The sequence below is a fragment of the Brachyhypopomus gauderio genome, chromosome 9 (assembly GCF_052324685.1).
Source record: "Brachyhypopomus gauderio isolate BG-103 chromosome 9, BGAUD_0.2, whole genome shotgun sequence".
Lineage (NCBI taxonomy): Eukaryota > Metazoa > Chordata > Actinopteri > Gymnotiformes > Hypopomidae > Brachyhypopomus > Brachyhypopomus gauderio.
The window spans coordinates 21,769,258-21,782,055 of record NC_135219.1 but is presented as its reverse complement, the minus strand read 5'-3'; the positions used below and the strand labels follow the sequence as shown (position 1 = coordinate 21,782,055).

The following is a 12,798-nucleotide window of genomic DNA, read 5'->3' as shown; positions in this document are numbered from 1 at the left end:
AACAGTCTAATTGTGAGGGAGACCGTATCCTGAGAAATATTTAAAAGCAAAAAAATAAAAAATACAGAACTTTATCTTTTGTTATATCACGGTTAAATAATTTAATCTAAATGTTTCATGCCATTACTAACCATGACTTAAGAAAAAAATATGTTTAGATGCCGTGAGAAGTCCACTAACACACCTCTAACAAGAATGGTACAGTCCACTCTGCCGCGAGCTGTTTTTTCAGCACCTACTAGCGACACAGACTGGGTCCGAATATTCGTTCTGAACTGATCTTCACGAACAATTAATCGAATAGAGATGTAGTTAACGTTACTTAAAAAAAACTAACAAACAAAAAAAAACATCATCCTAGTATATCTGGCGCATATCTTTTTGTTGAAACGGCCGCACGTCGCACCAGCTCTCGGCAGACCCATTGTTACTTGTTCCTGGTTGTGAGAGGGCTGCGTCTGGTCGTCCGTACCGAGGCGAGCGTTGGGGGAGCGACGCCGTCCAGTCCCATGTTGTCGCCGAACCACGACGAACACGCCCGCTCAAAAGATCCGGTGAAGTACGGCGAACTGGTGATACTCGGGTGAGTGGTTTCGGCGCGCACGCGGGGCTCGCGTGAGCTGCGCGCGTGAGCAGCCTGTGAGGTGATTAGTGAGGTTCTCCGTGTGAGGCGGCTAGCTTCAGTTCTGAACAACTGTAGCGGGGCGAGCGGCACTTGGGGATTTTTAACACTTAACATAAACATTACAGAACATAATTTTATGAAACTAACAGTAAATCACACATTTTCCCAACTTAAAAAAATAGCCTGGGTGTGCGAAATAACTTGTAACGGAATAGGGGCGCTGAGATTTATCATTCCGTTTTAAACTCGCTAGCTAGCAGTAACCCTGGTTTGTGAGCAAAAAATTTTTTTTTTTTGAGGGGGGGGGTTCCAGAAAAATAACGTTTAAAATACCCACTTTTGGCTAACTAAGTGTTCCTCTCGCAGAACAAAGACAAAACTGCTGTGGTTGTTCACTTATTAAGGTGTTTACCTGAGTTCTCCTAACTTGACCGCCCCACCTTTTCCCTGCATGCCCTGTTTTTTTGGTCCCAGTCTGTGGGCCCCAGTCTGTGGGCCCCAGTCTGTGGGTCCCAGTCTGTGGGCCCCAGTCTGTGGGCCCCAGTCTGTGGGCCCCAGTCTGTGGGTCCCAGTCTGTGGGTCCCAGTCTGTGGGCCCCAGTCTGTGGGCCCCAGTCTATGGGTCCCAGTCTGTGGGTCCCAGTCTGTGGGTCCCAGTCTATGGGTCCCACTGGTTAACATGCGCCATTGGGCGAGGTGCAGATGAAATGAGGTTTGACAGGTCTGTGACAGGATGAAGTGAGGCAATATGATACTGTAGACAACAGGGAAATTAATTAGTACGGTTTAAAGTTTAATTATAACTACAGCTTTCGCATGTGGGGCTTTTGCTAAAGGGTTCCGAACGTTATTTCTATTAAATAACAACTTCTGGTTTGAGATTGTACCAGAAGTGTTGATCACTATTGGAGTTCCTGCGGAGTCTTTCCAGATGAGCTGCTAATCTGTTTCCCCCCCCCCGTCAGAATGGCGCAGTGGGAAAGGAAGCTTGTGTACTTTTAGTTGTCGTGTCACATGCATTTCCTGTTGTCTTGCGAGTGGAGTTACCAGGGGAAACAGATATTTAAGCAATTGAATGGTCCGGTGAAATCTGGTCTCATAAAGTATTACAAATTATCAGCAAGTAATTTTAACCTGTTTTGGTTTTCAGTATTATTCTGTTCTTAAGTGTTCTTTCCTGTTTTGTCAATTTATTCTAGATTTCTCCTTTTGTTTTTTTCTGTTTTAATGGATTTCTTAGCTTGCTTCTCAATTGCAAAATTGTTACACTCTATAGGTTATATATATATATAATACACTCCTCACCAACCACTTTATTAGGTACACTTATTCAACTGCTCGTTAGTATAAATATTGAATCAGCATTAGGCATGAAAACATGGTCAACCTGCTGATGTTCAAGCTGGGCATCAGAATGGTGAATGAAAGGTGTTTGGATGTGGTGTGGTTGTTATTTCCGGACAGGCTGGTCTGAGTATTTCAGAAAGTGCTGATCTACTGGGATTTTCACATACAACAATCTCTAGGGTTTACAGGGAATTCTGTGAAAATATCCAGTGAGTGGTAGTGCTCTGGGTGCAGATGCCTTGTTGATGCTAGAGGTCAGAAGAGAATAGCCAGACTGGTTTGAGCTGATGGAAAGGCAATAGTAAGTGAAATAATCACTCATTACAACCAAGGAATGCAGAAGAGCATGTCTGAATGTACAACACATTGAACCTTGAAGCAGATGGACTACCACAGCAGAAGAAAAAACATGTAACCAAGGCTACAGCTCGCATGGGCTCACCAAAATTGGACAGTAGAAGATTGGACAAATGTTGCCTGGTCTGACGAGTCTCCAAAGCTACTGCAGCATTCAGATGGTATGGTCAGAATTTGGCATAAACAGAATGAAAGCATTGATCCATCCTGCCTCTGTCGATAGTTCAGCATTGTTGTTTGTGATGGGATCGTGTTTTCCTGGCACATTTTGAGCTGCGTAATACCATTGGCGCATCATTTAAACACCACAGCCTACCTGAGTATTGTTGCTGACCATGTCTATCCCCTTATAACCACACTGTACCCATCCTCCGATGGCTACTTATAGCAGGATTGCATGCCCAGTCACAATAATCAAACAAATAGTCAAATAATCTCAAAACTGGTTTCTTCTAAATGACAGTGAGCTCCCCACACTCAAATGGCCTCCACGGTCACCAGATCTCAGTCCAATAGAGCGTGTTTGGGACGTGGTGGAACGGGCCGTTCACATCATGGATGTGCAGCCGACAAACCTGCATCAACTTTGTGGTGCTGTTTTGTCAGTATGGACCAAAATCTCTGAGGAATTTTCTGGCATCTTGTTAAATCTGTGCGATGAAGAGTTAAGGCAGTCCTAAAGGCAAAAGGAAGTCCTGGAGTACTAGCAAGGTGTACCTTAAAAAGTGGCCTGTGTTTGAGAGAGAGAGCTTTTTTAATGAAAAGAAGCTTAGTTCTGAACTGAACCAACAGCATGGAAGAGCTGAGATCACAAGCTCCCCACTGTAGAGTATACATACATTCTAGGTAATACAAAAATTCATGTGTTGCATGTGTCAAAGTTTCTAAAGAAATGCATAAAACATTTAATTGAGTGATTCAAGCCAGATTTGGGTATGGAATATGAGTAAGTCAAAAAACAAACAATTGCTCTGAACAGATTATATTAATATATAGCACACAGTTTACAATGCGCTTTGCAGAGACATCAAAAGAAATCAGATAAAAATGCAGTGAATAATTCAATGACAATTAAAAGAAGGAATAGAATGGATATAAACTGAATAATTAATATATAATTAAAAGAAAAATAGATTAAGTAAATTAAAAGAATACATTAAGAAATTAAAAGGGACATTTAAATTTTGAGCAATGGGACTTAGTTTGAGAATGAATAAAGGCTCTGTTGAAACACACGTCCACCCATCAAAGAGATAGGAGTTCAGCTGAAACTGAAAACCAAGATGCACAGGAAGGAGTTTAGCAGATGTTAAAAAAATAAACAAATACCTTTGAGGTTTAGTATGCAGTATATCCAGAAGTGAGTGGCACTTTTATACAGGTAGGAAGGTCATATTTTTCATCAGTGGTGTAACATGATGTATTTTGAATTGTAGAGTATTTCAGTTTAGCAAAAGAGATTTTTGTCTCGTAAACCATGGGTGGAACTTTATTCTCTTTATGTGAAGTAGACCTCTGAATTATTTTGCCCTTTCATGTATTAATCTAGGAGAAATTCTCCTCTTGCATTGATGCATACTGCTATATTTCACTTAGCATCTCATCCCCAACTCTTTGGCATGAAAGTACAGGAGGGAAGGTATTTGAATATTTAATTTGCGCGTGGCTGTGCGTGTGCGTGTGCACTCATGCTAACACTAGTTCTGCTGTGCTGCTCTTTGGGCTGTCTCACTACGCAGTGCTGAACTGGCACATTGACCAGTCTGACCGCAGTCGATGTTTTTGCACCACTGCTCACCACAAGTCACTTGGAGCTTCCGCAACGCTATGGGGGGAGACCGCTGGTAACCTGCATGAGGGCAGCATGCAACACCCGAGGTTTTGCAGAACATAAGCGGCGTCTGCTTTTACAGTTTAGCCTAGAGTCTTCCTTTACTGTTGGTCTTAGATGACCTAGGTGCGTTTATTACTTTAAAACTTTCTGAGACGGATTGGAAAACGAGCGTTGTAGTTCATCGCTCAGGCTTGCGATTGCTGTTGGGGGCGTTTGGGGTGCTGACCGTGGCATCGTCTCTGCAGTCTTCAGTGCTTCAACCCTGTTGTGCTGTTTGTCACTGATAGCACTGATAGCTGCACTAAGAACAAAGAGTCTTTCTGTGGCAGTGGCAAACTGCAGGCTGTACAGACACGATGCCAAACGGAGTTACTGTGTACAAAGCATTCAGATCTCGCTCAGAAGCAGAGAACATGGAACACTGGAGTCTTCTATACCAATTACAGTTATCACATACATCTGATTGGCTGAAAATACCTCAAAAACCCTTAATCTTTGTTTTTCATCATTCCCTCATGAGGCCAGTACTGGATTTTTCCCACTTGTTTATTGTGTAAGGCTGCGCAGCCTAACGCCCGACTCTAAGACTAGATCAGACATGTTTCTAACTAATAACGTAGGTGGTGGCATTTATTGTGTGGCCAGGTAACGCCTCCTTCAAAATTTGTCATAGCACAAAGGTTTGTTGTTCTACACAAGAAAACTGGCTATGTTTCTCTTCCTGGTTTTCACCTCTCTGTGTAGGTCCGCTTCAGTGGCGTACAGCCATGTAAATAAATAACTCCGCTGGCCCTCCTTGACTTCAGTTGGAAAATTATCACGCCTTTTATAATAAATTCCCAACACCTCTTGTTCCCAAAAATCACATCATAAATGATTTTGTTTGTGCCTTAGTGTTTTCCTTATGTTATATATTTGTTTCTGTTGTTGACCTTCAGGTACAATGGCTCCCTTCCCGGTGGAGACAAGGGTCGCAAACGGAGTCGCTTTGCTCTGTACAGGAGGGCAAAAGCGAACGGGGTCAAGCCAAGTACTGTTCACATCCTCAGCAACCCACACGACAGCAAGGTGCTTGACATCCTGTAATAGGAGTAGAGAGACAAGTAGATTCATTGCAGTTTCGAACAAGTTTGTGACATACCAGTTTAAAACCCAATACATTTGTTTTAGAGAATGCAGAGTCGTGCGCTAGCACACCGGTTGTGCTCACTGCGTTTGACCTTTCGCTTTCAGGCGGTTAACAGCAGGGGTCAGCACAGTATCTCCTTCACCCTCTCTAGGAGTCAGACGGTGGTGGTGGAGTATTGCCATGACGATGACACAGATATGTTCCAGGTGAGGTGCTGGGATGGTCCCTGTGGAATTACTGCATCTGTTTATCTGTGAATCGTTCGCGTGCTCAGCCAGCAACTGATACGGCTTAGAATGTTTTCATTATTGTGGCTTCATTGCCAGTTTGCTCAAATAGGTTATGCTTTAATACTAATGTTTCATATAATTATTCATATATTAAGACTTGTCCTTTCAGGTGTAATGTTATGATGTGTTGATATGAAGCACACCGACATTTAATGCTTTCAAAATATTTAATATATGCTGATCTGTCACGTGTCGGAGTGTAAACACAACCTGCTGCCCATGCTGTTCATGGTTCTCATAGTTTTCCACGCACAATTGCCAGCTTACCTTGTCTCTGCATGAAAAGAACTGACACGGTTGCTACTAACATTTATTTAAACTGCACTGATAAAAGTCTCTTAATGATGTTCCCATTGAGCAATTAAAGACAAAACCTGAGTCTTAACACTGTATATAATGTGTAATTAATATAGCTTTTGATTTTAACATTACATTTTTTAAGTTGCAGTTTGAAATTGATCAGTGCTTCAGCAATAGTGTGGAACGTACACGGGCTGAACTTCTCCATATATGTCCATAACTGTCGTTGCCCCTAGATCGGCCGCTCCACTGAGAGCCCCATAGACTTTGTGGTGATCGATACGCAGGGTGGATCAAAAGACGGCGAGGACTCCTCTGTTGCCCCCAGCACCATCTCACGCTTCGCCTGTAGGGTGGTGTGTGAACGGAGCCCTCCATACACCGCTCGCATTTATGCAGCTGGCTTCGACTCCTCCAAAAACATTTTCCTTGGGGTGCGTATTCCCCACAGCGATGAAATACCTTTTCTGCACTTTTTTCCCCCCCTTTACTTCAGATTGTTTAAGTGGAAGTGACCCGTAGGGGTTGTATATGGGGGAAATCGGGGCAAACGGTAACCTGCCTTTTATATAATCCTTCACATGCTGATCAATCTCATCCTGCAGGAAAAAGCCACCAAGTGGAAGAACCCAGATGGCCATATGGATGGGCTCACAACCAATGGGGTGCTGGTAATGCATACCCAGGGTTTCCCAGAAGAGCCCAAGCAGGGCATGTGGAGAGAGATCTCTGTCTGTGGAGATGTCTACACCCTGAGAGAGACGAGATCTGGCCCTGTGCGTGGCCAATTGGTAAATGCTGACACTAATACCAATACCAATAGGCATTTCAATATTCAGGGGTTTCGGAAAAACAATGGTAACTTAGGTAAACAAAGTTTGAAAACAACAGAGAAATCGAAGGTTGAATTCAGTCGTTTACACGAAGAGCATTATGTGGCTCCATGTGTTAGCATACATCTGTGTTATTAGTAGGAGCATAAAGCTTTCCTATGTAACCTCACGAGGGTAAGGAGGGTTCACAATACTCTCTCAGTTTACTTTTACCAGTTCTCCTCTGTGGTGAACTGAAAACCTTATATGAAAATATTTAAAAAGCAACAGTAAAGTTAATCTGTGATGATTTAATCATAGCACTAGCTCATGAGAAGACCTTCAGATAGCAAGACATTGACACTTGGCTGTAACTTTCCACTAACAAATTCTACCCGTTTATTTAACGTTTAACTGAGGAGTTACCACTCGTTTTGCTGTGAGTTAGCGCCTGCATACTGCATACTACATACTGCATACTACGTAGTGCATACTGCATACTGTAATATTGAACCCAGGGCCTTGAGTAGTGCAGCGGGTGCAGGGAGCTAGTATTCATAATGATGCCATAACGTCTTAGCTACATCCATGTGTGGGGATCCAAAAGAACAACTGGCCCTGCGCTCCGGGTGGGAGGGATTAGCTTTTCTCATGTGTTGAGCCTCAATGGTTCCTGCCAACTCTGAGCATCTGCCAGCTCACGTACACATAATTGGGCAGTCAGCTCTCTCCTCCAGGCGTGTTCAGCTATGACCGTGTGAGCTGCAGTTTGGCCTCCTTCGTACTTCTCACGAGAAGCATGTGTTCGCGTTTTCTCTCGCAAGTTGGTTGGTTCTGTACCACCGAGATCCAGTGGGTGGAACTGACTTAACACTGGGCTACAGTTCAAATAAAGAAAGTGTTAAAGACGCGTTCCCGCTTTGCAGTAAGTGTTACTGTACTGTGACAATGATGCAAAGCAAAACCACTTAACAGTTTGGAAATACATAGACCGCACAAGTCGCTGATGTCAGGTGGGTTGCGTGCGTAATGTATAGAACAAGGTCTGCGACCTGGTTCCTGCAAGCCTGTCTTCCTACAGAGTTCATTACCTGCATATGTAGACACTGCAGGAACCCGATCCAGTTATTCAGGGGTTTGAGGAGGACTTGATCAGCTTGAACAGGTGTGTTGAACAAGGGTTGGAGCCAAACTCCAGCACACCGAGACAGCTAGAGCTGGAAAACACATCCACGCCCTGCAATTACCATTGGCCAACTTCAGAAGAACATGTGCCAGTTTTTGTGTTTTTTTTTGGCTTTCATAGCGTTGGAAGCCAAATACCTGTGTGTTGAACAAGGGGAGGGATCTTCTGCGTACCGACGTTTTGGTTGTTGAAGCCGTTGCACTCTCCTGTGTTCTCCTAGGCTCAGGGGGAGAGCAGCGCCCTGCAGGACGGCTCTCTGGTGGATCTCTGCGGGGCCACCCTGCTGTGGCGCACGGCGGAAGGCTTGCTCAAGGCCCCCACCCTGCGCCACCTGGACGCCCTCCGCCTGGAGCTGAACGCGGCGCGGCCCCAGTGCCCCGTGGGCCTCAGCACGCTGGCCTTCCCCAGCCTGCCCCGCAGCCACAGCCTGGAGGAGCGTCAGCCCTGGGCCTACCTCACCTGCGGCCACGTCCACGGCCGCCACGACTGGGGCCAGCGGCCCGAGCACACCCGCGACCGGGATGAAGGGGCGGCGGGCGGGGCGGGAGGCAGGCGCGAGTGCCCCCTCTGCCGATCGGTCGGGCCCTACGTACCCCTCTGGCTGGGCTGCGAGCCTGCTTTCTACGTGGACGCCGGGGCCCCCACACACGCCTTCGTGCCCTGCGGCCACGTGTGCTCGGAGAGGACGGCCAGGTATTGGGCCGAGACGCCACTGCCACACGGGACACACGCCTTCCGGCCCACGTGCCCCTTCTGCTCGGCCCCGCTGGTGGGCAGCCCCGGGTTCACCCGCCTTATCTTCCAGGGGCCTATAGATTGATGAGGTAGCCACAGGGGCTAGAAGGCAGGACAGGAGTACCACGGAGACTAGCGTTTTCTCAGGAGTGTGTTCATACTGCACGTGCTGAAAATGACATGCAAATCTACCGTTGCTTCCCTTAGAGTATGCGCACACTAAACTCGGTTTTCGTATTCTTTGTTCGGAATACATTCCCGAGTTTTCCTGGTAAAAGCCATCCTTAAGCTCGCTAGGTTTCCCGTTGTTTTTCCTCATTCATTCTGTCCATTGGCGATCGAAAGGCAGGGCTTAGTCTGGGCCGTGTCAGTATGCCCCCTTGACCTACTGGGTCGGTTCATATTTGGTGACATTTGAAAAAATACGTATTCAGAGAGACCGATGCAGCACCCAAAGCTCTTAAAGTTGCCAATGACAAGTGCATTATTATTGGTTTTAGCATATCTAAATTGAATAAAGCTTGCTAATTGGGAAAGGCTGTCCCATATGGACAGTGCCAGACGGAACCTGAGCATCCGTGAAAGGACGGTATCTCTCCAGTCCCAATTCGCACTAAAACTCCCAATTACTGCATACTGTTGACTAAATCTCTGGATGCATATATTACTGTTTTGGAGAGTCGAATCAATATCTGCTGTGCTTGTTTGTTTGTTTTGCTGTTTTTGTTTTGTTTTTCTTCTTAGAAGTCTCGCAACATAAATTCCACATGATGGTTCCCTATGCATGTGGTCTCAACTGAACACAAGAATATGGGTCTCCATAAGAAATGGTTGTGTGAGAACATGCAGCCTTTATCGAAGGCTGAAGCTCCACGGTGTTCTCACACTTTCCTCTCCTTTGCCTTCCTTTTAACCATCTTTGGCCACTTCTAATGCTTTCTGAATTTATGACCTTTGATTTCATCTCACTTGATACACTAGGACACAGCCCTATTCATCATTCATCTTAAGCAATAAACATTACTAGAATTAAGCTTCGGCTTAGCTGACAGATGCAAGTGTGTACTACCTGATTCTGGCTTAAACATTACTCAGTTTGGCCTTCCATCGAAGGGCTTTACCAAATCATGGAGTAATGTCGCCCTTGTGATGTTTCTTTTATAGATTCTTATTCTTATTCTTATTGTTTTAGCATTTAATTGACAATAGAAGTTGTAGCTATGGTATTTAGAGTAGTTGATTGAAAAAGTGAAGATGTCATATTTTTCTACATGATTATTGTGTTACTAAACTTTGACCCAAGGTCAGATTTTTTTATATACAAGTGTTTCACATATAGCAGTATATTTGCAATATATTAAAAAAATATATATATTATTTTAATGTGCGAATATGATTTGAACCCTGGAGAGTTCACAGCTGATATAATTATGCTTCACTGTGTCACACTCTTATGGCATAGGAAGCCCTAAACACAATTAAAATAAACAGTATGATGAATGTACTATTTCACTGCTTAGGTAAAATCCTTCCCTGGTGCTAGCTGTCATAGAATTAAATAAATTCGTATGCATATTTTTTATCAGAACGTCACTGCACTCCTTGAAAGTGTTTGAATGTTTTGGTCAATGTGAGGCTGAAAACACACATTCACCTTCTGGGTCACCCATGCCCATGTGGGCTTCACACTGTCTTTTAGCTTTCTAGAGAAGACCACAGGAAACGCATCACAACTGTAGTGTGTAAAGAACTATAAGCTCTCCTTTACCTCACGTGCAAGAGAAGAAACCTCAATTCAACCACATATTTTTATATTGATGGAAATATGGTGCATGCTGGGTTTTTTTTTTTGGCTTTTCCTGTTTGTTGCCATGATGTAATTCACATCTGCTAAATGATATTTTCTCCAGGATTTTATTTTCTTTTTCGTTGCTCTTTTGCTATTTGCATTGTGCCAATGAGAATATGCATTTACTCTTACCCTGACCTGGTGTACCCTCTTAAACCACTAAAAATGGGACGATGATTGAATTGCCCGACTCTTTTCAACTTAATTTTTGTTGCTCACCGAGACCAAGTTCAGGTGTCTCTGCTGCAGCATGTTCAGTGGACAGTGTAGAAATGGATTCCCACCCCGTTGTGTGTTGTAGCAGGCTGCTGCTCTAGAACAGATTCCTCCATGTGTTGTAGCAGGCTGCTGCTCTAGAACAGATTCCTCCATGTGTTGTAGCAGGCTGCTGCTCTAGAACAGATTCCTCCATGTGTTGTAGCAGGCTGTTGCTCTAGAACAGATTCCTCCATGTGTTGTAGCAGGCTGCTGCTCTAGAACAGATTCCTCCATGTGTTGTAGCAGGCTGTTGCTCTAGAACAGATTCCTCCATGTCTTCCACTTGACTCAAAAATGCTGTTCAGCTCCCATTCTTAACCTGCTAAGGGCTTTTTCACTCACTGGGCCCCTGCAGACTGATAATGGGAGTCCTCAGGTTTACACAAGTCAAAGTTTACACTCTACCCAGGGTCTCTATACACTCAATGCATAGGACACTGTTAGCAGGGCTATAGAAGTGTGAGTGCATGTGCGTGTGAGTTTGTGTGCGTGAAGTGTGCGTGCGTGTGTGTGTGTGTGAGTAAATTAGTATACCCCATAACTCACAAGATTTTTATCTTGGAGAATATGAAAATCTGGGGCTAATTCTACATGCATGTAATTCTAGATTAGATTAGATTAGATTAGTCCTGTGCAGTGTCTTCATTGATAGTGTTTTTTTTTTTTTGTTGATGTTGTTTATCGGTTATCTTGCATATTTCTCCAAGCTTGAAATTCTGCATATAGGTTGTTCTATGAATGTGTCCCCATAGAGTCATAAACCCAACCTCAAAACAGTATTTAATTACTTATGTTTACCCTCATCCTGATGGACCACGTTTTATTGTTTTTCTTTTTCTTTTTTTTTTACAGGGTTTCTATGTAACCATATATAACTATATTACTAATATAGTCCCACACTGGATGAAAGAATCCTTGTTAAGAGTTCATACTTAATGACTGGGATTATTGATGGTAGGAAAGTGATTTAAAAGTGATCAGTTTGAGTGTTGTTGGTGATGTATCCTATTTGAATGATGTGAAAATGGCTGCACCTTGTGTTTGACCCATGTAATACATTACTTACACACTAGGGGTCATGACCTGCCACTTCTCCACTGTCACGTTCTGCTGAAAAAGACTCGTTGACCAGCTTTCAAACCACACGACATATACAGATACACTACTATGCTTAAACGCAAGGTGCACAGACAATCACAAAGCCTAATAAAAGATATGTTTCCAAATACTCGCGGTGTGTGTGTGTTTGTGTGTGTGTGCGTTGTGATCATTTTACTTCACAAAATAAATTCTACCTGCAGAGGGCAGCATTGCCTTTTCGTGTTCGCTTTTTTCACTCCAGTGTCATACATTACTTTTTTCATTCGGTTTTTAATTTGTTAAATCTGACTACTAGCATAACGTATTTGGTTGAAGTCAAACACAAGCAGTTTTTATTTTATACCATTTTAGCTACCCATTGTTTTGTTAAATAAAACAAAACATGCGTTCTTATTCTATCTAATGGGAACTAGGTGGCAGTATAACCAAAAACATGGTTAAGCAAGTAAATGCATCGACTTCAAATTAAATTTGTTCCTTGTTTCGTTCATGTTTGTGTTATGAGTCCTTATATGTGTATAGGACTTGTGTTATGAAGTCCTTATATTTTGCTGTCCATGGGTGTGTGGCACTATATTATTTAAGACTGTAACTATTACAGTGTATTCATGTTTTAGACTACAGTAATGACTAAATTAGAAGATTTTATTCTGAGTATGCAAATTGAATTAGTCATTTGGTAACATAGTTTTACATTTCAGTTTGCATTTTTGCAGTCTTTAATTCAGCTTTATTAAGTTCATTACTATACGTAGTCTTTACGTGATTTGATTAGAAATGCATTTATATGTGTCTCAAATTTGCTTAATATAAATGAATGGCGACCACTTTCTGTGCCAAGGGGGATACACAATTAACAAAGGAAATGTAATATTGAGATGCAGAGAAAATGTGCATAGAGGTAATTTACAGTAGAGGTCAGCAAAAACACGAGAACACAGTAGAGGCAAGACCATTAAGGACGTTCTTCACTCTA

The 12,798-nt window shown here is 43.2% G+C and overlaps 1 protein-coding gene across 1 annotated transcript; it reads left to right on the top strand.

The window, feature by feature from the left end:
* Window positions 1–211: 211 nt before the first annotated feature.
* Window positions 212–10,196, top strand: LOC143523458 (E3 ubiquitin-protein ligase pellino homolog 2). The gene is made up of 6 exons (XM_077017928.1): window positions 212–583; window positions 5,101–5,230; window positions 5,396–5,497; window positions 6,118–6,315; window positions 6,487–6,672; window positions 8,100–10,196. Exons 1-6 carry the CDS (start codon window positions 510–512, stop codon window positions 8,697–8,699), a joined length of 1,290 nt encoding a protein of 429 aa, XP_076874043.1. The 5' UTR covers window positions 212–509; the 3' UTR covers window positions 8,700–10,196.
* The last annotated feature ends 2,602 nt before the right edge of the window (window positions 10,197–12,798 follow it).

Bases quoted from the DNA above. Each gene is read 5' to 3' on its own strand.
- LOC143523458 (XM_077017928.1), top strand. From the start codon at position 510: ATGTTGTCGCCGAACCACGACGAACACGCCCGCTCAAAAGATCCGGTG. The intron at 5,231-5,395 runs GTGCTTGACATC...TTTCGCTTTCAG, and splicing joins GCAACCCACACGACAGCAAG to GCGGTTAACAGCAGGGGTCA. The intron at 6,316-6,486 runs GTGCGTATTCCC...CTCATCCTGCAG, and splicing joins CCAAAAACATTTTCCTTGGG to GAAAAAGCCACCAAGTGGAA.